At 46.0% G+C, this 23,379-nt stretch overlaps 1 protein-coding gene across 31 annotated transcripts in view; it reads right to left on the bottom strand.

Annotated features, from left to right (window-relative positions):
- The window catches only part of SH3GL3 (SH3 domain containing GRB2 like 3, endophilin A3), a 151,604-nt gene that overhangs the window by 3,123 nt on the left and 125,102 nt on the right, over positions 1 to 23,379 (bottom strand). For 18 of the 31 annotated variants that reach the window (XM_086364297.1, XM_086364312.1, XM_086364282.1 and 15 more), the window contains one exon: positions 13,799 to 14,469. The exons of 1 other annotated variant lie outside the window; for it this stretch is intronic. In XM_086364297.1, coding sequence (XP_086220423.1) covers positions 14,264 to 14,469 — 206 coding nt within the window. In that variant the 3' untranslated portion in view covers positions 13,799 to 14,263. Of the gene's footprint in view, positions 1 to 2,806; positions 4,460 to 13,798; positions 14,470 to 23,281; positions 23,354 to 23,379 lie in introns of those variants that run through there. 12 more of the 31 variants (XM_086364283.1, XM_086364281.1, XM_086364288.1 and 9 more) reach the window with 3 other exon arrangements.

Here is a 23,379-nt window from a genome sequence, read left to right as displayed (position 1 = left end):
AATGACTGGAATCTTTCGGGAAGTGAGCAGCGGACGTTCAGTGTGAAGGGGGCAGAGAGATGGTCACTAAGTGCAGGGGAGGCTGGGCTAAACCAGAAAGAATGCAGCCATGTACAATTGATTCTCCTTATTTGCCATGTCAGTTTTGTTCTCATAAAGTCAAAGGAACTTTAAAATGAATTTGGGAATACCAAACCATTGCTCCTGGGGAAAGCACAGGATTCAACTCCTGCCAGCCTCTGAGCTAAAAAGCTACCTGGTGGTTTAGACGGTAACGCGTCCACTTGCAATGCAGGAGACCTGGGTTCGATCCCTGGGGCAGGAAGAGCCCCTGAAGAAGGAAATGGCAACCCACTCCAGTATTCTTGCCTGGGAAATTCCATGGATGGAGGAGCCTGGTGGGCTACAGTCCATGGGGCCGCCAAGAGTCAGACACGACTGAGCCTCTGAGCTACATTCTTGTCAACTAATCAATACATAACATTAATTTATGTGTGTTTCCCCTTAAAGACATGTTTGTTGTTATTCTTGTTGTTTAATCCCTAAGTCATGTCCGACTCTTCTGTGTCCCCATGGACTGTAGCCCACCAGGCTCCTCTGTCCATGGGATTCTCCAGGAAAGAATACTGGAGTGGGTAGCCATTCCCTTCTCCAGGGGATCTTCCTCACCCAGGGATGAAACCCACATCTCCTGCACCGCAGGAGGATTCTTTACCACTGGAGCCACCAGGGAAGCTCTAAAGACTTCTTACTAAACATATAGTATTCATTCATTAACCCTGAACCCACAACTTGTGCCCAAATAAGTTTATCTCACAGGTATCTCTAACACAAGGGTTTTCTCCACAGGGCACATCACAGGGTTCCTCTGCTTAGGAGCATGAGACAGCAAATCAGCACTGCTCTTGAGAGCCATTTTAAACAACAGAATCACCAAGGGGGGGAAAAAAAAAAAGAGTAAAAGTGGCTCTGAATAGGCCATCAGAGAATGCTTGTTTACAGTATGAGAGCTGAAACAAGGTGGAAAATGGGGCCTGGATGAACTTGAGCTAGGAACATGTGTATTGGGCAACTCAAAATTTCACCCCTCATCAGAGAACCATGCTGCTGCTAAGTCGCTTCAGTTGTGTCTGACTCTGTGCAACCCCATAGACGGCAGCCCACCAGGCTCCTCTGTCCCTGGGATTCTCCAGGCAAGAATACTGGAGTGGGTTGCCATTTCCTCCTCCAATGCGTGAAAGTGAAGTGAAAGTGAAGTCGCTCAGTCGTGTCCGACTCTTAGTGACCCCATGGACTGAAGCCTATCAGGCTCCTCCACCCATGGGATTTTCCAGGCAAGATTACTGGAGTGGGTTGCCATTGCCTTCTCCGAAAGAACCATGAATGTGCTGCAAATCTTGATTTGGGGGACTGCAAATACATTTTAGCAAGTAGGCAAGTTCGCAGATATGGAATCTGCAAATAATGAGGATTGACTGTGTGTGCTTCTCCTGTCAAGGTGTAAACTCAAAGCCTGAGCTGAGCATAACATGCCTGCATGATCAATTGCTCAGTCAGGTCCGACTCTTTGCGACCCCATGGACTGTAGCCTGCCAGGCTCCTCTGTCCATGGGGATTCTCCAGGCAAGAATACTGGAGTGGGTTGCCATTTTCTTCTCCAAGGAATCTTCCATAACCTAGGATCAAACCCATGTCTCCTGCATGGTAGGCGGATTTTTTACCACTGAGCCACCTGGGATGCCTGTCAAGGTATGGTCGAGGAATAATGATTCCAAACACAATATATCAGACTCTGTTCCAGGTACTTCACTGGTATTAATTCTGTCCTTACACCAGCCCCTGGTAGCTCAACTGGTAAAAAATCCACCTGCAATGCAAAAGCTCCGGGTTCAATTCCTGGGTCAGGAAGATCTGCTGGAGAAGGGATAGGGTACCCACCCCAGTATTCTTGGACTTCCCTGGTAGTTCAGCTGGTAAAGAATCCGCCTGCAATGTGGGAGACCTGGGTTTAATCCCTGGGTTGGGAATATCCCCTGGAGAAGGGAATGGCTACCCACTCCAGTATTCTGGCCTAGAGAATTCCATGGACTATATAGTCCATGGGGTCACAAAGACTGAGTAAAAGACTGAGTGACTTTCACTTTCACACCAGCCTATGGGGTAAGTATCATGTTTATTCCACTTCACAAACTAGGAGACTGATGTAGAGAAAGGTTTAGACACCACATGTTCTTAGCAACTAGACAATACCGCATCTCACGTCATTCACACTCCAAAATAAAGCAAAAATCACATGAATATTCCAAATGAAATGGAGAATTCAAAGAGAGATTATGCTTGTGCAGTGGCAGCCGGTCACTCACTCTGACTCAGGAAGGCACCAAGAAGGCTCCTGCAGTGGAGGCGGGTGGGGTTGTTGGAAGCATTTGAGCTGCTGGGCTCTCAGGTATTAATGGCTCAGCGGGGACTTCCTGTCTCATGTCTCTTGTCACACTCTTGACTCTGGAGTCAGCCTCCAGGGACTGCTCACACCAAGGAGGAGGCCCGGGATGAGCCTTTCTCTCCCACAAGTGCCAGGGAACATCAGATGAGCCCCCTCAAGGAACAGTTGGGAGAACATCAGGGAACTGGTGAAAAGCAGAAGGCAAAGCATCACCAGTTCCCTGATGGAAGTTCCCCTTCCTGCTCACCCTGGTGGGTTGAGTCGTCAGACCTGTGAGTGCCGTTAAGGCACTGTCAGTTAGTGTTACCCATCCAAGCTCTGTCTGCTCGCCGCACAGCAGGCCAATGATCAGGAGACCAGGTGTTGAGACAAGGAATAGTGACTTTATTCAGAAAGCCAGGCATCCGAGAAGATGGAGGACTAAAGTTCTAGAGTACCATCTTATGGGGTCTGGACGCCAGTCTCTTTTATAGAACAGAGAGAGGGAAGAGGTGAGGAAGTAAAGTAAAAAGGCCATGGGTCTTGCAGAATATCTCCTGGCTTGGCCAGCGCTGGGGAGCTAGGAGAAGATGTATTAATTTCTTCAGGGGTCAGGGTGTCTCCCTGGGAGCTGAACAAAGGTACTTTAGTTTAACATCAGGCAGAGGGGCAGGGTTCCCTGAGGCAGGCCATTATGTGTGCTTACAGCCACAGACAGCATCCTTTTAGTGATGAGAGTACCAAAAGCAACAGGAAGCAAAGCTTAAAAGAAATAGATCCAACATGGAGTCAGGCATGCTCTTTCCTGTTACATTAGGATAGCAAACTGCCCAAGTCTGGGAGGGTGGGCTGAACCTCACAGGTCCTGTCCCCAGATTCACCATCTAATCACCCCCAGAGAGCTCTCCTCCATCACTCTGCTGCTGCTGCTGCTGCTAAGTCACTTCAGTCGTGTCTGACTCTGTGTGACCCCGTAGATGGCAGCCCACCAGGCTCCACCATCCCTGGGATTCTCCAGGCAAGAATACTGGAGTGGGTTGCCATTGCCTTCTCCCTTCCATCACTCTACCCAAGTATAAATACAGAGCCATCCTTCAGTCTCTGTACCTACTCCCCCCTGCCACCCACTCCCCTCTCTCCTGAAACCTGCCACAGTGTTTAAACAAGACATTGCCAAAGACATGGAGGTGGGGAAGATTGGGGAATGGTAAGAACAGAAGGGAATGAACCCCCTAAAAGCTATATCTGTCTGATCAGGCTACAGGGTGGGACTGCAGAACCAATCTCTCTCTGGTGGGTGGGGGAGGGGAGGTGGGGTGGGTGGGATTCAGACCCCTCACTGCCTAGCTCCTGGACTCTCCCCTCATGAAAACCCCCACCACCTGGGGACAAAGGCAATGCCTTTCAATTTAGAGAAGTCTAAGAAACCAAATTCTATTTCCTCCCTAAAATCCATTCTCTTGCATTCCCAGTCTCCCTTATCCGTCTAGTTTCCTAACCATGCTCCCAGCATTGCCTACTGACCACAACCAGACAAACACAACAATGCAACATTTGTATCAGAGATATATAGAGAGGTAGAGAAAGAAATGGAAACCCACTCCTGTATTCCTGTCTGGGAAATCCCATGGACAGAGGAGCCTGGTGGGCTACAGTCCATGGGGTCACAAAGAGTCGGTCACGACTTAGTGGCTAAACAACAACAACATACAGAGAGGACCAGGAAGTTCCTACCAGTGATGCTGCTCTTGGGGTATGTGTGGATTTTACCCTAAGAAGTGACATCACGTCAGGGCTTTGGCCTGAATTTGTTCCTGATAACAGAATTACTGTTTCTGGTTGCGGGTCTTGTAGATGGGCTTGGGAAGCATGCTCAAGACTGTGTTGGAGGCTTGGTGAACAGGAGCCCTTGGAGATAAATCCTAGAGAAGTTATAGTTGACTGCAGAAGGCACGGAGGATCCAATGGGGAAACATTAGGTGAGCATGGTGTCTTCCAGGTGCGAGATTGCCTGGGGAGTGCTTTCACAGGAAAGACCTGGAAGGGAGCAAGGGACACAAATAGGGGTGGGTGGAGAGCAGAGACAGCCTGTGCACAAGGGTACGTGTAGATAGACACACAGACAGGCTCATAGACTGAGAGTCATGCCCTCATGGTAGTTTGAGTCACTTATGGAGCAGTTCTGGGTTTCCTTTGGCCAGTCGTCTTGCTTTGCCTGGTTCTAAGTCTGTATATAGTACATCTCAGGACCCTCCCAGGTTGACCCACTCTCTTAACCAAGATGGATTCTAGTGAAGAGGCCTATGGGTGGGTTGACATCAGCTACTATAGGGTGGTGCCCCCTCCCTTTTTCACCTTTGAGCAGCCTTTCTGCACATGTGTAGTTGGGAAGGTTTCCTAGACCTTGAGAATGAGGAATATGTGGTCTTTTATCTCTTATCTGGGCAGGACTCATGCTCCTCTCTCCCTCCTGCTATTCTGGGGCATCTGTCCACCAGGGAGGAACTCCAGCAGCTCAGCCTAGGGCCCATCTCTCTCCTGCCTCACTCTCATAAGCTAAAGAGGATGCTTCAGAGAAGGTCCTGGCTTTAAGCCCCTGACTGCCACACTCACATAAATGCGAGATGGGTGTATGTTCCCATGACGAGGGTTTGGACAGAGCATCTGCCCCAACAGCATCTAGCACACCTGGCTTCTCAGGTGTTCCCCACCCCACATGGAAAACAAGCTCAGCTAGAGGTGGTAGTTTCCTGTATATCCAGAGCCCGTCTTTGGAACACACATTTGCTTCATAAAAAGTGTTCAAGTCTCCTGCCTCATAAGCAGGAAAAAAAAAAAAAAGCCCTTGGGAAGAGGTGTGACAAGAGCGAAGGCTCTACTTGGCGAGGGGCTCTGTGCACACTGGCACACCCTCGTTCTTGGTTTCTGCTCTTGTCCTGCACCTAGAGATCCATGATTTCAGGACTTCTTAGAGGTACTAGATCCATCGTGTCAAGGCAGGAGGCTTGGGCTTTCATACTGCTATAGCACTGGAGGTCTGAGCCAGTCAGAATCTCTGTCAGGAGAGTGAGGTGGTGTTGGACAGACTTTCTAGAAAGCTCCAAACCTTTGGGATTGGGCAGAGGAGAGCTTTAGTCCCCCAAAGTGTTGCAAAGGAATGGAGTTGGATTTTGGTGACCCGTCTCAGGGCCAGCAAACTCTCCAGGCCCCAGACCCAAAGCTAACTTCATGTGGCCTCTAGGCTAGGAAGGGGTTGACCTGACTGTTTTACCTGCATCTCATACTCTGATTGTGTGTGTAAGTGTGTGTTTGATGCTCAGTCATGTCCAAGTCTTCACGACCCCATGAACTATAGCCCACCAGGCTCCTCTGTCCATGGGGTTTCCCAGGCAGGAATACTGGAGTAGGTTGCCATTTCCTTCTCCAGGGGATCTTCCTGACCCAGGGATCAAACCCTCCTCTCCTGAATTGCAGGTGGATTCTTTACCACTGAGCCAGGGGAAAGCCCATAAGCTTATTGAAAGTGAAAGTGAAGTCGTGCCCGACTCTTTGAGACCCCATGGATAGTAGCCTGCACCAAGCTCCTCCGTCCATGGGATTTTCAAGGCAAGAGTACTGGAGTGGGTTGCCATTTCCTTCTCCAGGGAATCTTCCCAATCCAGGGATTGAACCCAGGTCTCTCACATTGTAGACAGACGCTTTACCATCTGAGCCACCCTTATTGCATACAAGCAAATACTTAGGCCTCATTCAAGACCATGGCTTCTTTCTTTGCACATAATTCTAACAGGTTTGTTCATCTAGTTTTCAAGACTAAATTAGAGGCTCTGAGTTAGAAAGGGACAGAATCCCTACTCAGAAAAGGGATACTGGCAGCCTAAAGGTGCTACAGAAAAACTGTAAAAGGCAAAAGAAGTAAAAGACACCATAAGTCTGGTACAGTTTTGTTCACACTGGTAGGGCCTGAGAGGATCACAGGGTCACTGCAAGGGCTTTGTTCATGCTCGTGAACCCAGGTTATCTACAAATGCACTTGTTCATCACATTAAGTTTATGATGTATGGAAGTACAGGCTACATTTCAGAAAAATAGTCACTCATCAAAGGGCTAAACTGTAAGAAAAAGAAAACAAAGGCAGGCACCAACTATTCCTTTAACAAGTCACCTTTAACTTCCTGAAAATTTCACACCTGTTGTGAACAGTCCTGTAGTGAACATTGGGGTACATGTGTCTTTTTCGATTATGGTTCTCTCAGAGTATATGTCCAGTAGTGGGACTGTAACAAAGGTCCATCTAGTCAAGGCTATGGTTTTTCCAGTGGTCATGTATGCATGTGAGAGTTGGGCTATAAAGAAAGCTGAGCGCCGAAGAATTGATGCTTTTGAACTGTGGTGTTGGAGAAGACTCTTGAGAGTCCCTGGGACTGCAAGGAGATCAAACCAGTCCATCCTAAAGGAAATCAGTCCTGAATATTCATTGGAAGGACTGATGTTGAAGCTGAAACTCCAATACTTTAGCCACCTGATGCAAAGAGCTGACTCATTTGAAAAGACCCTGATGCTGGGAAAGATTGAGGGCAGGAGTAGAAGGGGACGACAGAGGATGAGATGGTTGGATGGCATCACCAACTCGATGCACATGGGTTTGGATGGACTCCTGGAGTTGGTGATGGACAGGGAGGCCTGGCGTACTGTGGTTCATGGGGTCACAAAGAGTTGGACATGACTGAGCAACTGAACTGAACTGAACTGATGGTACTTTTATTCCTAGTTTGTTAAGGAATCTTCGAACTGTTCTACATAGTGGCTGTAGCAATTTACATAACATGTGTAAAATAGATAACTAGTGGGTGGGGCAGCAGGAAGCTGCTATATAGCACAGGGAGCCCAGCCTGGTGCTCTGTAACGCTTCACCTTAGAGGGTGGGAGGCTCAAGAGGGAGGGCAACCCACTCCAGTACTCTTGCCTGGAAAATCCCATGGACGGAGGGGCCTGGTAGGCTGCAGTCCATGGGGTCGCTAAGAGTCGGACACGACTGAGCGACTTCACTTTCACTTTTCACTTTCATGCATTGGAGAAGGAAATGGCAACCCACTCCAGTGTTCTGGCCTGGAGAATCCCAGGGACGGAGAGCCTGGTGGGCTGCCGTCTACGGGGTCGCACAGAGTCTGATACGACTGAAGCGACTTAGCAGCAGCATGTATATATATATATCATCACCCCCAGGTGGCGCTAGTGGCAAAAATAACAACAATAACAACAAAAACCCGCCTGCCTATGCAGGACACACAGGAGACATAGGTTCTACCCCTAGGTCGGGAAGATTCCCTGGAGGCAGGCGCATGGCAACCCACTCCAGTATTCTTGCCTAGAGAATTCCATGGACAGAGGAGCCTGGCAGGCAACAGTCCACAGGGTCGCAAAGAGTCGGACACGACTCAGCGACTAACACTTTCTTACTTACATATATATACATATATAAATATGTGTGTGTATATATATATGCATGCTAAGTTGCTTCAGTCGTGTCCGACTCTTTGCAACCCCATGGACTGCAGCCCACCAGGCTCCTCTGTCCATGAAATTTTCCAGGCTAAGTGTATATATATATATATCTATATATAACTGATTCACATTGATGTATGGCAGAGACCATGACAACACTGTAAAGCAATTATCCTTCAATAAAAAAAGTTCACACCTAGCACATCATCTCTGACAATTCCAGGAGACCAGGCTTTTTTTCCAGAATTGATTCATTTGAGCAAAAAGAACAGAGTACAAAGTACTCTGTACACTTAACTGTTTAAAAATGTGATACCAGTTTTCTTACAAGTTGTCAAGAAGAGTTGTGCCCCAAAGCATTTTCTCCCATGCTGCACTGCACATCACTCACCCCGCACTGCAGAATGAGACCCGCCTGTTTAGTCTGCTTCCTTACATGTTCCTTACTCTGTCCGCTTGGCAATATTTGGGTTGGAAACACCACAAAGAAATACTTGAAAAGTCTTTTTTCAAATATAAGTTCAATAAAAACATTTCTATGTATTACATTTTGCAAAACACACTTAACTTCAGGAGAGTTTAGATAGCCAATTAAGCATTTTTATCCCTTCTTTACCATGGCTTGGGCAAAAATCTTCTATGGATGAGTATGAAGAACTAAATTCCTTCAGATGCAACCATTTATATCTGGTCAGTTTTAGGCTTAAAGAACAATTCAGTTCAATGTAGCAAAATGCAATATTTATATTTTTTGCAATATATATTAAATTTTTGCCAGGTATGTCTAGGTCCTGGGAATACAATGGCATGGTAAGATACAGCCCTGCCTGGAGGAGTAAATGAGATACAGTGTGATAAATGATTTCAGAGATATAAGCACAAGGAGCTAGAAAAGTTTTGCATAGGATGGCAACTAATTCAATCATGGGGCTTTTAAAGATGTCTTAGGAGAAGTGATATTTCAGCTATGAACTAAACTTGCTTTTTTTTTTTTTAAGAATCTCCATACTGTTTTCTATAGTGGTTGCACCAGCTTACATTCCCACCAACAATATAGGAGGGTTTCTTTTTTTCCCCCACACCCTGTCCAGCATTTGTTATTTGTAGAGGTGGCTCAGATGGAAAAGAATCTGCCTACAATGCAGAACAGGGTTTGATCCCTGGATCAGGAAAATCCCCTGAAGAAGGAAATGGCTATCCACCCCAGTATTCCTGCCTGGGATATCCCATGGACCGAGGAATCTGGTGGGCTATAGTCCATGGGATCTCAGAGTCGGACACGATTAAGTGATTAACGCTTTCAAACTTTCATTCTGCCTGGTGTGAGGTGGTACCTCATTGTAGTTTCAGTTTGCATTTCTCTGATAATTAGCAATGTTGAGCATCTTTTCATGTGCCTGTTGGCCATCTGTGTGTCTTCTGTAGAGAAATGTCTATTTAGATCTTCTGCCCATTTTTCCATAGGATTGTTTGGTTTTTTGTTGTTGATTTGTGTGAGCTGTTTGTTTATTTTGGAAATTAAGTCCTTGTCGGTCCCATCATTTGTAAATGTTTTCTCCTAGTCTGTAGATTGTCTTTTCTCTTTGTTTATGGTTTTCTTTGCTGTGCAAAAGCTTGTAAGTTTGATTAGGTCCCATTTGTTTACTTTTGTTTTTATTTCTGTTGCCTTGGGAGACTGATATTGGTATGATTTATGTCAAAGAATGTTTTGTCTGGCTGTATTTTTAATAATTCAAGCAAGAGCTCACGATGGCCTAAGCTGGTACAAGTGGTAGTGAAAACAGAAGAAAATAGAAAGATTTGAGACAGTTGTTAAAGAATTTTTAAGACTTGGTGAATTACTTAAAAGAGTAGAGAGAGACAGTCAAGGTTGATACCCTGATTCCTGCATGGGCCATGGGTGATGGCAGTGTCATTTGCGGAGTTGGAAGTGTAAGAGGAAGAGGAGTGTATTGGGTGGAAAGAGAGAGAGTGAGAGATGATGACTTAACTTGGAACATTCTGAGCTGGAAATCCCTCTGGGTCTAGAATCAGGATAACAACCTGAGCTGGAGATTTAGCTTCATGACTCATCAGCATGTGGTTGATACTTGAAGCCATGGAAGTAGACAGTGTGGATGAAAACAGCCAGCTCATCCACCATCTATCCATACATCCATTCATCAGAAAAGGAATTTCTGTGTATTCTCCAGTGTGCATGCAGTATACGTGTGAAAGTTTGAAAGTTTAGTCTCTCAGTTGTGTCCGACTCTTTGCGACCCCATGGGCTGCAGCCCACCAGGCTCCTCTGTCCATGGGATTTTCCAGGCAAGAGTACTGGAGTGGGTTGCCATTTCCTTCTCCAGAGGATCTTCTGACCCAGGAATCAAACCCAGGTCTCCCACATTATAGGCAGACACTTTACTGTCTGAGCCACCAGGGAAGTCCCTATATGTATAATTTCTCCTAAACAGTGAAAATATCACACGTTTCTTTTTCTCAAAAAAAAAAAAAAAAAAAAAAAAAAAAACCACCACTGAGGAGCCATCATCGTGAGGCACTTTTGATTTCTGTCTTCACCACTTGCTCATAGGGTTGAGTGGCTCTGGCCAAAAGGATGTTTCCTCAGCTCTGTTCTTTTGCTCTTTTATTGTGAACTTCAATCTGAAAGACACACCCACCCCTGAATCCTCCACGGCGAAGTCTGACATTCAATCCTAGCCTGGGGCTCTGGTTTAGCATCAAAGCGTGAGTGGGTCTTATTCAGCCTTTCCCAAGAAATTGCTAAACGCTGTTTCATTAAATGTGTGCCAGAGAAGTATATTTTTCTTATTGTTTTTTAAAAACCAGGAAAGAACCAAAAAAAACTGTGAAACAAGTATCCCCAAATTTATGTATGGTGTCAGGAAGATTGAGAACAAAATGACTAGTGTTCTACAAGCATAAACAAGAAAAATGGAAAAGAATTTTTTCTTTAAAAAAGGAAGTCCCTAGGTATACCTACGGCTAATTCATGTTGATGTACAGCAGAAAACAAAGCAATATTATAACGCAATTATCCTTCAATTAAAAATAAATAATTTTTTTAAAAACCCTGATATTGCTATGAACTGTCAGATCAGGTAGAGACTTCAGATCAAAGATGATTTGAACTCAAATGTTGTATACAAACTACCCATTCCCCACTGAAACCACTAAATGGATACTATATCAAATTCTCTATGAGTGCTGGAAGCTGAGGAAGGGAATTGCCCCCATAACTGCGACTCACAGGGTTGATGCGATACACCAGTAGCCATTGCTCTGATGACAGTGGCCCTTGTGACAGAGGAAGAGAGCTGTGCGCTGTGAATGTCATCTTATGACACTGCCAGGAAGCTAAGGCAACTATGGTTATCCTGTGGGAGAGTCAACATCACCTGTTCTTTTCTAATTTATTTTTATTTATTTATTTTTGACTGTGCCGCACAGCATGCAGGATCTTAGTTCCCCGACCAGGGATCACACCCACGCCCCTACAATGGAAGCATGGATTCCCAACCACAGGACCGCCAGGGTTAGTCCCAACATCACCTGATTCTGGCCTGTGAGCTCACAGGGATGGTCCCTCGGAGGGGCATCTCCCTGTGTGGTATGCCCCTGGGCTGCCTCCTGGAGTGTATGCAAACCACAGACCGTGGTTTTCACAATGATCAGTTTAAGGTGACCAAAGTGTGTCACCCTTCTGGTGAAGGTTCTGAGGAGTTACAGGAGCCTTTGAAGAGCAATCATCTTCTGAGTTGCATCTAGATGCACTGGGAGAGTCAAGAGGCAGAGGTGGTGACAGCTGAGAGCAACACAGCCTCGTGTCCTCCCGTTATGGGTGCTCAGTTATTACCATGCCTGTGGCATCACATGGACAGTTATTAATATGTACATAAGGATTGAATAGGCTTCCCAGGTGGCACTAGCAGTAAAGAACCCACCTGCCAATGCAGGACAGCATCACAACCCACTCCAGTTTTCTTGCCTGGAGAATCCCATGAACAGAGGAGCCTGGCATGCTATAGTCCATGGGGTCACAAAGAGCTGGACACGACTGAGTGACTGACACAATGCTGCATCAGTTTCCTAGGGCTGTCCTAACAAATGACTGTGGCTAGGTGACTCAAAACAACAGAAACTAATTAGCCCACTCTTCTGGAGGCCAGATGTCCAAAGTCAATGTGTCAGCAAGTCCGTGCAGCACCTGAAGGTTCTGAGGAGAATCCTTTCTCGCCTCTTCCTTGGCTTCTGGGAGCACCACTCCAATCTTTGTCTTCACATGCTCCGCCTGTGGCCTGCTCCCCTATGTCTGGTTCTGTGACAAATCCCCCTCTCCTTTCTCTTTGGATACCAGTCACTGGGTTCAGCGCATGTGTTTGGTCACTCAGTCATGTCTGACTCTTGCGACCCCAAGGACTGCAGCCCACCAGGCTCCTCTGTCCATGGGATTTTCCAGGTGAGAATACTAGAATGGGTTGCCATTTCCTCTTCCAGGAGATCTTTCCGACCCAGGGATTGAGCCCGTATCTCCTGTGTCTCCTGCATTGCAGGTGGCTTCCTTACTCGTTGAGCCATTGGAGAAGCCCCAATGGATTCAGGGCCCACCCTAAATCCAGGATGATCTCACCTTAAGACCTTTAACTTGACTCCATCTGCAAAGACCTTATTTCTGAACTCACATTTTCAGGTACTGGAGATGATGACTCAGACATTTCTTTTTGGAGGCCGTTAATCAACCCACTCCAGCCACCAATACTAAAGATTACCCTACATTCTGTGTCCCACTCGAAAGGATGCCCAAGAAGTTGTCCAACATAGCTTATCAGAGGTTCTAAGACTGAGACCAAACGACATTAAGGCACTCTAATAATAACATACTAATATAAATGTAGACACAGAACATAGAAAGAATTCTCACAGGCCAATAATAAACAATTGAAAATGGTCAAAAGATTTGAAGAGGCACTCACGAAAGCTACACATATGCCCAATGAGCATATGAAAAGATGCTCCACATCATCACTCATCATCCGAGATTGGTCCATGGGAGGCACAAAGGGGCTCAGAATTACAGGACTGTGAATTAAATAAGAGGCTTTCTACACCAAGTCCCCTACATACAAATGAGATCCATTCCAAGACTGCGTCCGTAAGTCCAGTTTGCTCATCAATCCAACAAAGTTAGCCTGGGTACCCAACTAACACAATAGGCTATATAGTACTGCAGTGTCATAGGTTTATAATACTTTTCACACAAATATTACATTAAAAAAAAACAAAAAATAAACATTTTTATTCTTACAGTACAGTACCTTGAAAAGTACAGTAGTGCCAGCTACCTCACCGCAGCTTTTACACGGTATAGGGGAGTGCAGGTTCAATTCCAGGTCAGGAAGCTAAGAACCCACATGCCTTGCAGCCAAAGAATCAAAACAAAATGGAAGCAATAGTAACAAATTCAATACGGACTTTAAAAATGCTCCAGATTTTTAAAAAATTAAGAAAGCAAACAACAACAACAAAAGAATATCTAGTAGCTATTTATATTTAGAGTTGTGGTGGGTTAGTGTCTGCTTCCTTACCTTCGTGCACAGGTCTGGAGGTTGGCTAGAGTCACTTAGTTCTGGCCCATGCATCTCCCTGCAGTCAGCTAGCTTGGGCATGTTCTCGTGATGGAGATGCACAGGTGCAGAGTACAGGTGGAAAGACTTGAGTATTTTTCAAGTCCCCATTGGTATCCAGCCTGCTACCATCCCACAGGCCAAACAAGTCACCAGCCTGCACCCCAGGTCAGGGTGGTCACAGGAGGAATTCGCAGCTGTACGACTGCATTTCGGAATCGATTCAACATTAAGAATGACCAAGGCCTTTTGCCAACACAGTGCGTCATGTTTATTGGGTGATTCACAGGTCAGGAAAACACACGAAGGGGAAAGACCGGAGGCCATCAGTCATGTCAGGAAACAAACTATTTAGCAATTCTTAGCTTCAAGTGTTGTCTTCCATCACAGCTTGAGGAAGATGGGCCAGTCCCTGACAGAGCGGTAGCGGGTGCTGTTTATTTTTAGCAACAAGAAGCACATACATTTATTTAACCAGTGACTTTTAGGACAATCAGCAAAAGAAGAAAACTGTATTTCCATGGAGCCAAGACAAGAAAATCATTTATACAAATTAAACTGATACAAAATACATTATAAAGAGAACCACACATACAAAACTCATTAAGTTGGTCAAAGAGCAAGAATGCCACAGAACAACCACGCTGAGAATACTGGTGTGAATTCATTTCGGTTATGAAACTTATGTCCGAGAGAGTGTGAGTTATCACATTTACTGAGGTAAAGGCACAATCACTTCCACATAGTTAATGGGGAAGAAGCCAGATTCCCCATGCAGAATTCCTTCATACCAGTTTTCATCTATTTGATTGGTTAATGTAATGATGTCCCCTTCTTTAAATCCTAGTTCTCCTTGGTTTTCAGGCTCAAAGTCATAGAGACCACGACAGCAGGGCTGGTCCATGGGAACGTTAGAACCTGTCCGCATCGTGTGGAGACAAAAAGCAAATGGTTAACATGACGGAGCATCCGTGGGGTGCTGCAGAGACCAGGAACAGCAGGCCCCTGCCTGCCTTTCCAGGACAAGGCTGGCTCGGCACCCACTGTGGGCCCTGCACTTGTGGCCTCTGCCCTCCTCAGCTCTGCCTCCTCCCCTAGCTGACCTCCTGAGCGCATGGCTTTTCTCATCAGTTCTCCTAGCCAGAAAAATTCAGGCCCAGCCCCTGTTCTTTAAGCAGCTGTTCAGCTCTGCCTGAAGCCCAAGGGAGGTGCAGAATTTTACAAGGCCTAACCCCTGCCCTCAGGGAGCTCATAGTTCCTTTCTGGAGAGTGGACAACACATGAGAAACATCTGAAGAACAAAGATGAGGGACTTCCCTGGTGGTCCAGCGGTTCAGACTCCATGCTTCCAACGCAGGGGACGCGGGTTCAATCCCGGATCAGGGAACTAAGATCCCCGCGTGCCACACAGTGTGGCCAAAAAATAAAATAAATTGGTAAGAAACCAAGGCTAAAACAACAACAACAACAAAACAACAAAGACGAGGTAGTGTATCACCTATAACTCAGAGAAGAAGGAAGCAGAAAAGGCCTGGATGGTCAGGGCCATATTCCTAGAGCTGGTAACCAGGGGGTGGAACATGGCAGGGTGTGAGACTAGACAGACAAGAGCAGAATCTCTACAGACCAGCCTGCAGCCTTGGGATTGTTGTACCAAGCCGGTAGTTCTCAGGACAACATTTTTAACGTAATTATTTTTTCATTTCAAAACCAAAACTAAACACGGTAAAAAGAGAAAGACAAAAAGAGACAGTAAATACATGCAAAATTGAGAGAATAAATACATGCTAATGAAGAGGTGCATGTGTGTGTGCTAAGTCATTTCAGTCCTGTCTGACTCTGTGTGACCCCATGGACTGTAGCCCTCCAGGTTCCTCTGACCACGGGATTCTCCAGGCAAGAATACTGGAGTGGGTTGCCATGCCCACCTCCAGGGGATCTTCTGGACCCAGGAATCAAACCCACATCTCTTACAACTCCTGCATTGACAGGCATGTTCTTTACCACTAGTGCCACCTGGGAAGCCCCAATGAAGAGGTCACCAGTGTTAAATTAACATGATGGCATAGAAGTTTCCAGATAACTTTATGAATATATTTGTGTATGTATTTAACATATAGTTATTTTCATAAAAGAATATTCCTATTATATTACGATGAACATTTTCCAGGTTACTTTTAATTACTGAACAGCTGTCAACTATATCAGGATAACATAATTTCTTTATTGTTTTGGTCGCGTGGTGTGGCACATGGGATGTTAATTCCCTGACCAAGGATCAAACCCCTGTTCCCTGAATTGGGAGCTCAGAGTCTTAACCACTGGACCACAGGGAAGTCCCTAACATAATTTCTTTAACTGATACCCTCTTGTAGGATATTTAAAGGTCTTCCTTTCCTTCCTTCCTCTTTCTCTCTCTCTTCCCTTCTATATTCCTTCCTTTTCATTTGCCCATTTGTTTCCTCTTGGCATTCATTGGTAACTCTTTGAAAAATATCGTAATATATGTGTATTTATAAATATGTACATTTAATTCCTGAGGGTAAACTTCTAGAAGGAAATTAGCTCTTCATAGACATAACTTTTTCTAAGACTTTTAAAATTTACTACAGTATATTTTTCTATTTTCTTTGTCTTAAAAGTATTAGGTGCCCCTAATATTTATGGACTTTCATACTATAAATATTAACCTCGTATCTGTCATGTTTGATATATACACTATTTCCAGCTTATTATCTGTATTTTTTTCCCTTTCATTTTGTTTTTGGAGTGTGTACTGGGGGTGGGGCAGGGATGGGGGTTTCTGTTTTATTTTGCCATCCATGCAGAAATTTTAAACCACATAAGCAAAGTGATGAAACTTTTCATTCATGGTTTCCCTTCCACAGTTATATATAAATATTCAACTAAATTTATCCCAGTAATTTTTTAAAATTAATTTTTAATGTGAAGATGCTCTCCTTAAATCCATTTAGATTTTTGCAAATAAAGATATTATATATTTTTAATAATGTTTAAGCAGCTATCTGAATGCAATTTATTAAATAGTAATAATCCATTATTCTCAACTGATTTCAATCCTACTTTTGTCTTATGTGCACTTGGATCTATTTTAGCATTTTCTACTTTCCCCACTGATGTATTTCAGTAACTGTACCACACCATTTTAAATAGTCTAGCTTTAAAGTAAATGTCCCTTAGACTGCAAGGAGATCAAACCAGTCAATCCTAAAGGAAATCAACCCTGAATATTCATGGGAAGGACTGATGCTAAAGCTGAATCTCCAACACTTTGGCCACCTGATACGAAGATCCAACTCATTGGAAAAGACCCTGATGCTGGGAAAGATTGAAGGCAAAAGAACGGGCAGCAGATGAGATGGTTAGATAGCATCACTGACTCACTGGACATAAATTTGAGCAAACTCTGGGAGATAGTGGAGGACAGGGGAGCCTGGCATGCTACAGACCATGGGATTACAAAGAGTCTGATACGACTTAGCAACAACAACAAAAAGTAAAAGTAATTAGTAAAGCAAGTTCCTCTCTATTACTCTTCTACCGGCATCCCTTAGAGATATTGCAGATTTGGTTCCAGACCATTGCAATAAAGCAAACATCTCAATAAAGCATGTCACACACATTTTTTTGGTTTCCCAATACATATAAAAGCTGTTTACACCATCCTGTAAATAGCATTGTATCTAAAAAAACAATGTATACACCTTAATCTTAAAATACTTTATTGCTGAAAAATGCTAACCATAATTTGAGCCTTCAACAAGTCAATCATTTCTGGGGGTGGAGAGTCTTGCCTTGGTGTTGATGGCTGCTGACTTATGAGGGTGGTGGTTGCCGAAGGTTGGGTGGCTGTGGCAACTTCCTAAAGTAAGACAAGAGTGAAGTCTGCCTCATGGATTGACTCATCCTTTCACAAACAATTTCTCTGTAGCAGGCAATGCTGTTGGATAGCATTTTACCCACAGTAGAACTTCTTTCAAAATTAGAGTCAGTCCTCTCGAACCCTGCTGTTGCTTTATCAACTAGGTTTATGTAATACTGTAAATCCTTTGTTGTCATTTCAACAGTCTTCACAGCATCATCAGTAGATTCCATCTCAAGAAACCTCTTTCTTTGCTCATTTATCAGAAGCAGCTCCTCATCTGTTCAAGTTTTGTCATGAGGTTGCAGCAGTTCAGTCACATCTTCAGGCTCCACTTTGAATTCTATTCATTCTCTTGCTCTTTCCACTACATCTGCAGTTATTTCTTCCACTGGAGTCTTGAACCCCGCAAAGTCATGCGTGGGGAATGAAAGCCACTTCTGATAATGTTGATATTTTGACCTCTCCCCATGAATCACAAACATTCTTAATGGCAAGCAGAATCCCTTCCAGAAGGTTTTCCATTTACTTTGCCCAGATTCATTAGATGGATCACTATATGTGGTAGCTATGTTGTTGTTCAGTCGCTCAGTCGTGTCTGACTCTGCAACTCCATGGACTGCAGCCCGCCAGGCTCCTCTGTTCATGGAATTCTCCAGGCTAAGAATACTTAAGTGGGTCCCCATTTCCTTCTCCAGGGGATCTTCCCGACCCAGGGATCAAACCCGTGTCTCCTGCATTGGCAGGCAGATTCTTTACCACTGAGGCACCAGGGAAGCCTCACGTAGGCAGAGTAGATTTAGCATAATTCTTAAATGCCTTAAGATCTTCAGAATGGTAAATAAGCATTGGCTTCTACTTAAAGTCACCTGCTGCAATAGCCCCTAATAAGAGAGATACTCTGACCTTTCAAACTTTGAAGCCAGGCACTGATTTTTCTTCTCTAGCTATCAAAGTCCTAGATGGCACCTTCTGCCAATAGAAAGCTGTTTCATTTACACTGAAGATCTCTTCTTTAGCATAGCCACCTTCATGAATTATCTTAGCTAGATCTTCCTGATAACTTGCTGCAGCTTCTACATCACTTGCTACAGCTTCTACCTCAGCACGTGCTACTTGACCTTGCAGTGGTTAAAAATCCACCTGCCAATGCAGGGAACATGGGTTGAATCCCTGGTCCCAGAAGATCCCACACATAGCAGAGCAACTAGGCCTGTGTACCACAACCAGTGAGCCTGTGCTCTACAGTCTGTGCTCTGAAACAAGAGTTCCTTTTCCATTTCAATTTCCTCTTTCTATTATTATGAAACGTTCTTATTCCTCTACCCATCCAGACTTTAAGTACGAGTTGAAACAAGTTCTGCTAGAGACTGTGTTCTTTCCTCAACAAGTCTTTCCCAGCCAAGTAAAGAAGAAGATAAATTTGGGGCTGGTCAAATGAGAAGCTGCTTTGTCCAGGGGAGGGGCCAGTAAGTGGCAGAAAATTCAGCCAGCAGCACCTATTCTCTGGGGGCGGGCCTCCCTCAGTGCCACCCTCAGTACCACCCCCACTGCTAACCTTCCACCCCACGTGAGAGTGAGAGCCAAGCCCCACCCCGGCACCTCGCTTAGGGAGCATCTGTCAGTGAAGTTCCCCAGTTGGACTGAGATGGTCCCCTCTTGCCTTCCTGCTGCAGTGGTTCTCAATCTGGAGGCAGGATAAACACCCTCTGCCTGGGCTGACCCCAGACCAATTAAATCAGAAGCTCTGGCAATGGGACCCAGACACTGGAGGTTACAAAATTTCTCAGGTGTTTCCAATTTCCAAGAGAGGTTGTGAACCACCAGCCCCATGGCCCTCTTTTGCTCCAAGTCCTTTGGCAAGAGGCTGGGAGCCTCTGGAAGCTAGCGGGGGAAGTGGGGTGGGGAGTCATGGCTGGGGAGGGGAGGCTGTTCTTCCTCTTCAGGTGGGAAGCTCCTTCCCAGGTGTGACTTCCAGGTAGGTCAGCATTTTAAAATCTGGGCCCCCTGCCTCATTATTTCTAGAATCTTCCTGATGCTTCCAGCATGTAGATGGCTCCTTCCAATGACAGAACCCTATCCCACCCCAAGTTTGTATATTCCTTTTGTCGTAATGACAGGAATTGGGGATTGTTTAGTCGCTCAGTAATGTCCAACTCTTGGCCACCCCATGAACTGTAGCCCACCAGTTTCCTGTCTATAGGATTTCCCAGGCAAGAATACTGGAGCAAGTTGCCATTTCCTTCTCTAAGGGATCTCCCTGGACCAGAGATCAATCCTGTCCCTCTTGCATTGGCAAGTGAATTCTTTACCACTGAGCCACCAGGAAGCAGGAGGATTTAAATAGGGGGCCTGGTTCATGATCTTGAATGTTAACAGAATAACCTTCACTGATTTCAAAGCATTAGGGAATTGTGTGTTTCCAGGCCAGACTTTCCATTTTCCTTTAGAAATACAGCTCAGATCTAGGTGGGCTGGGGGGCTATGGGAGCTGGTCACTGAAATCCTGTAGCAAGTCAACCTGCTGAGTCCAAGTCAATTCTACTAGTGAATAACTGTTCCAGAGTGGTCTATTAAAATGATCAGTATTCTTCTGTCATTTCTTCCACTACCAGTTTTTGACACAGAGGGAGTCAACTGCCAAGCCCCATGATGGTTTTGGGAGGCATTTTCTGGAACACAAAACGCCCATGCTAAAAGGGTCTTTCGTGGTCTTCCACAAGCTTTCTTTTTGAAGAAGAGGCAGTACGTGCCCCTCAGAGGTCACAACAGCCTGGCCCCAGAGCTAATGGCAAAGCCAGAAAGATACCAGGGCTCCGCCTGTGACCGCCTCTCCTGATGTCACCTCCTACATGCTCTATGCCGCTAAGTCTTGCCAAGAAACTTCATAGGCTATCACACTGACTACAGGGCTGTGTGTGTGTGTGTGTGTGTGTGTGTGTGTGTATACATATGTTAGGTTGGCCAAAAAATTAGTTTTGGTTTTTCCATAACATCGCATGGAAAGACCCGAATGAACTTTTTGGCCACTCTATTTTTCCTTCCATTCACTTTGTAAGCTACCTGTGATGACTGAAATAAATACTAAATGGCAGACATGCACTTATCCCAGCCCCCGCCTATGCATGCAGACGTGTGCCCTCGCTGCACACACGCTCTGAACCAGTGGAGGGAGAGACACATCCCTCCCGTCTCGCTTCATTTACTCCAGGTGAGGGACCACTGCCACACTTCCCACTTCTGTCTCCTAAGAGCTGGACCTCGACCAGCACTCACATCACACTCCATCAGCAAAGCAACCCCAAACGTGGCGTCTGTCCCAAGACCCAGGAGTGGAGAGCCCCTGGGCAAGAGTTCCCCAACTCCAGTGAGGTGTGAGTGCTGGGTTCTTCCCAGCCTCTCCACTGTCCCCCCACCCCCAACATCCACCCACTGAACACAGTTCTTAACAACAGTGCAGGCACCAGGTAGGTCCACGCCCAGCAGAGCTCGGCCCACTGTTCTGAACTGTACATGCAGCAAGATGATATTGGGAAGTATCATCTGATGCCTTCGTCATGCTGGGTCGTCTTGGCCGTCTGGGGCCCCCAACCCAGAAAGCCATGGCCTTCTGTACTTTAGGGAGAGAGTGGAACCCACACATGAGGGAGCGATGTTTAACTGGTAAGTTCCAAAATAATGCCATTTCAGTTGTGAGATGGTGTGGACGCTGAGGCTTTCGGGCTTTCATGCCTGAGCCTTTTATGAGATTTGAAGCTGGGGTGGGGAGCGACTTCTGGGTTCCAAGGAACCAGAGGTTGAAGAACTCGGAGCACAGAGATTTGTCTTACAAGCGTGGGGAGGGAGGGACTGTTTCTTGCCACCAGAAAAGAGACAAGAGCACCTCCTGGAATCAGGGAAGAGGTGGAAGAAGACAGCAGTTTGAAAAGGCTGAGATGCTTCCTGATCCCACCCTGGGGTGGGGGTCTTGGCCCCACTTCCCACTGGAACTGTAGGAGAAGGTAGGCTTCAAAGAGCTCTAGACTTGGGGGTGCTGAGCACAGTGGAAATGGTGGGTTGTGTAATTAAACAGGCGCTTCCCCTGTGACTCAGTGGTAAAGAATCTGCCTGCAATGCAGGAGATGCAGGTTCGATCCCTGAGTCCAGAAGATCCCTTAGAGGAGGGCATGGCAACCCACTCCAGTATTCTTGCCTGGAGAATCCCCATGGACAAAGGAGCCTGGAAGGATACAATAGAGGAGGGCATGGCAACCCACTCCAGTATTCTTGCCTGGAGAATCCCCATGGACAGAGGAGCCTGGAAGGATACAGTCAACAGGGTCGCAAAGAGTGGGACACAAGTGAAGCCACTGAGCACCCTCACATGTAATTAAACAGAGAGGGTGCCTGAGGGGGTCACCTGGGCCTCATGCACTGTGAACACATCTTCTCAAGACCAGGCAGGAAGTAAGGAAGTGCTGAGGGGGCATCTGGACCAGAGATGGCCTGGGCGTGGGTACACAGGCTCCCAGTGCAGAGGTCCAGTAACCCAAGGGCAAAGCCTTGGGCCCCTGACCCGGGCCCAGACCTGGTGTGATAAGTCTCCTCTGTGGAAGCAGTTAAAACCCTGACAAGCTTCCCCACCCATCACCATGATGTTCCCTAAACACCCCCTGTACCCAGGCAACATCTTGAGGGTACAGAAGGAGGTAGGAGAGAGCCTTGGAGGAAAAACCAATAGCCCTGGCAGGAAATTTTAGCTGAACTGACCAGGTTTAAATCCTGAATCAAGCAAGCAATAAATGGACAGTCTGCACTTTCTATTGGAAGAGACTGAGTTACCTTGAAATGGCCAGATTACGTTTTTTTCCACCATTAGAAGAAATGGAAAAAAGATTAATTTTTTTTTTCTTTTGGCCAACAGTAGAAATGGAAAAAAGATTAAGTTGTTTCCGCCATCGGTCTGAAGGGAGGCTCACGAGCAAGTTTGGTTAAAGAGGAATCGAGTTTGTGCTCGCTCCGTGACAGTGTGTGAACTTTCCCTCTGCACAAAAGACAGGGCAGTGTCACCACAGATGGGACGCTGGAAGTGAAGGCAGAAGAGGTGACATGTTCTCAGTGGGATCTTTTCAAACTGGCCGTGCTTGGCGCAGACCTGTGCAAGGAGCCTGAGCGCCCAGCGCCCAAGGATAAGCTGCACCTCTACCCAGATCTTCCCCGAAGAAAGGAGGGGTCCCACCCAGCACCGCATCTTTGCTGAACACTCACTTCCCTTTCCCCTGGGACCTTCCACCACCACCTCCATGTACAAGCTTTCTTGTGCACGGTACTTGGCACCTGAACCCGCTGAGAATCTGTGCACGTGAGCTCCTGGCAGCCGAAGCCCCAGCCCCGGGCCATCCAGTGAGGAGGCTGCCTCCTCCTGCCCTGGCCGGGGAGCCTGTGTTTATTTTCTCTCACTCCTGAGGCCTGGCTTCACGTAATGTGAGAGCAGAGGTGGGGAAAACACAGTCTCTTCCTTGTTAAGGCACTGAAACAAAGATTATTTTAACAGAGAGAAGGGAGTGTCCCTATTGAATATTTATTATTCAAGCTCTGTTCCACACCATTAGGGAGTAAAAAAAGAGACCCAACCACAAGAATTTTAAGGAAGGTGGTCGGTCAGTCAGTACTGCATCGGCAACATGCAACAGGTCGGGAAATCGTGTTCTCTCTAAAAGAAATTTCACTCCCTTCTGGGCAATAATGTGGACCGGCTTCTGACAATATTTGGTCCCCTCTTGTTTTAACAGAAGGAAGATTCTCTGGAGACTCTTCTCTGACTCCAGCTTTTATCTCTTCAAGTCCCTGCTGCAAAGGGCTACTCACGTGAACAGAACTGCCAGGCACATTTTATTCTGGTAGCCACAGTCCCACAATGAATACCACAGTCCTGGTCAGCTGGAGAGATAGAAGACTAACCCTCA

This window comes from Bos grunniens, chromosome 21, assembly GCF_055505025.1.
Source record: "Bos grunniens cultivar Pamir isolate PY7600 chromosome 21, Bosgru_T2T1.0, whole genome shotgun sequence".
NCBI classification, from domain to species: Eukaryota; Metazoa; Chordata; class Mammalia; order Artiodactyla; family Bovidae; genus Bos; species Bos grunniens.
Note: the sequence above shows the minus strand (reverse complement) of the source record. Positions and strands in the feature narration are given on the sequence as shown.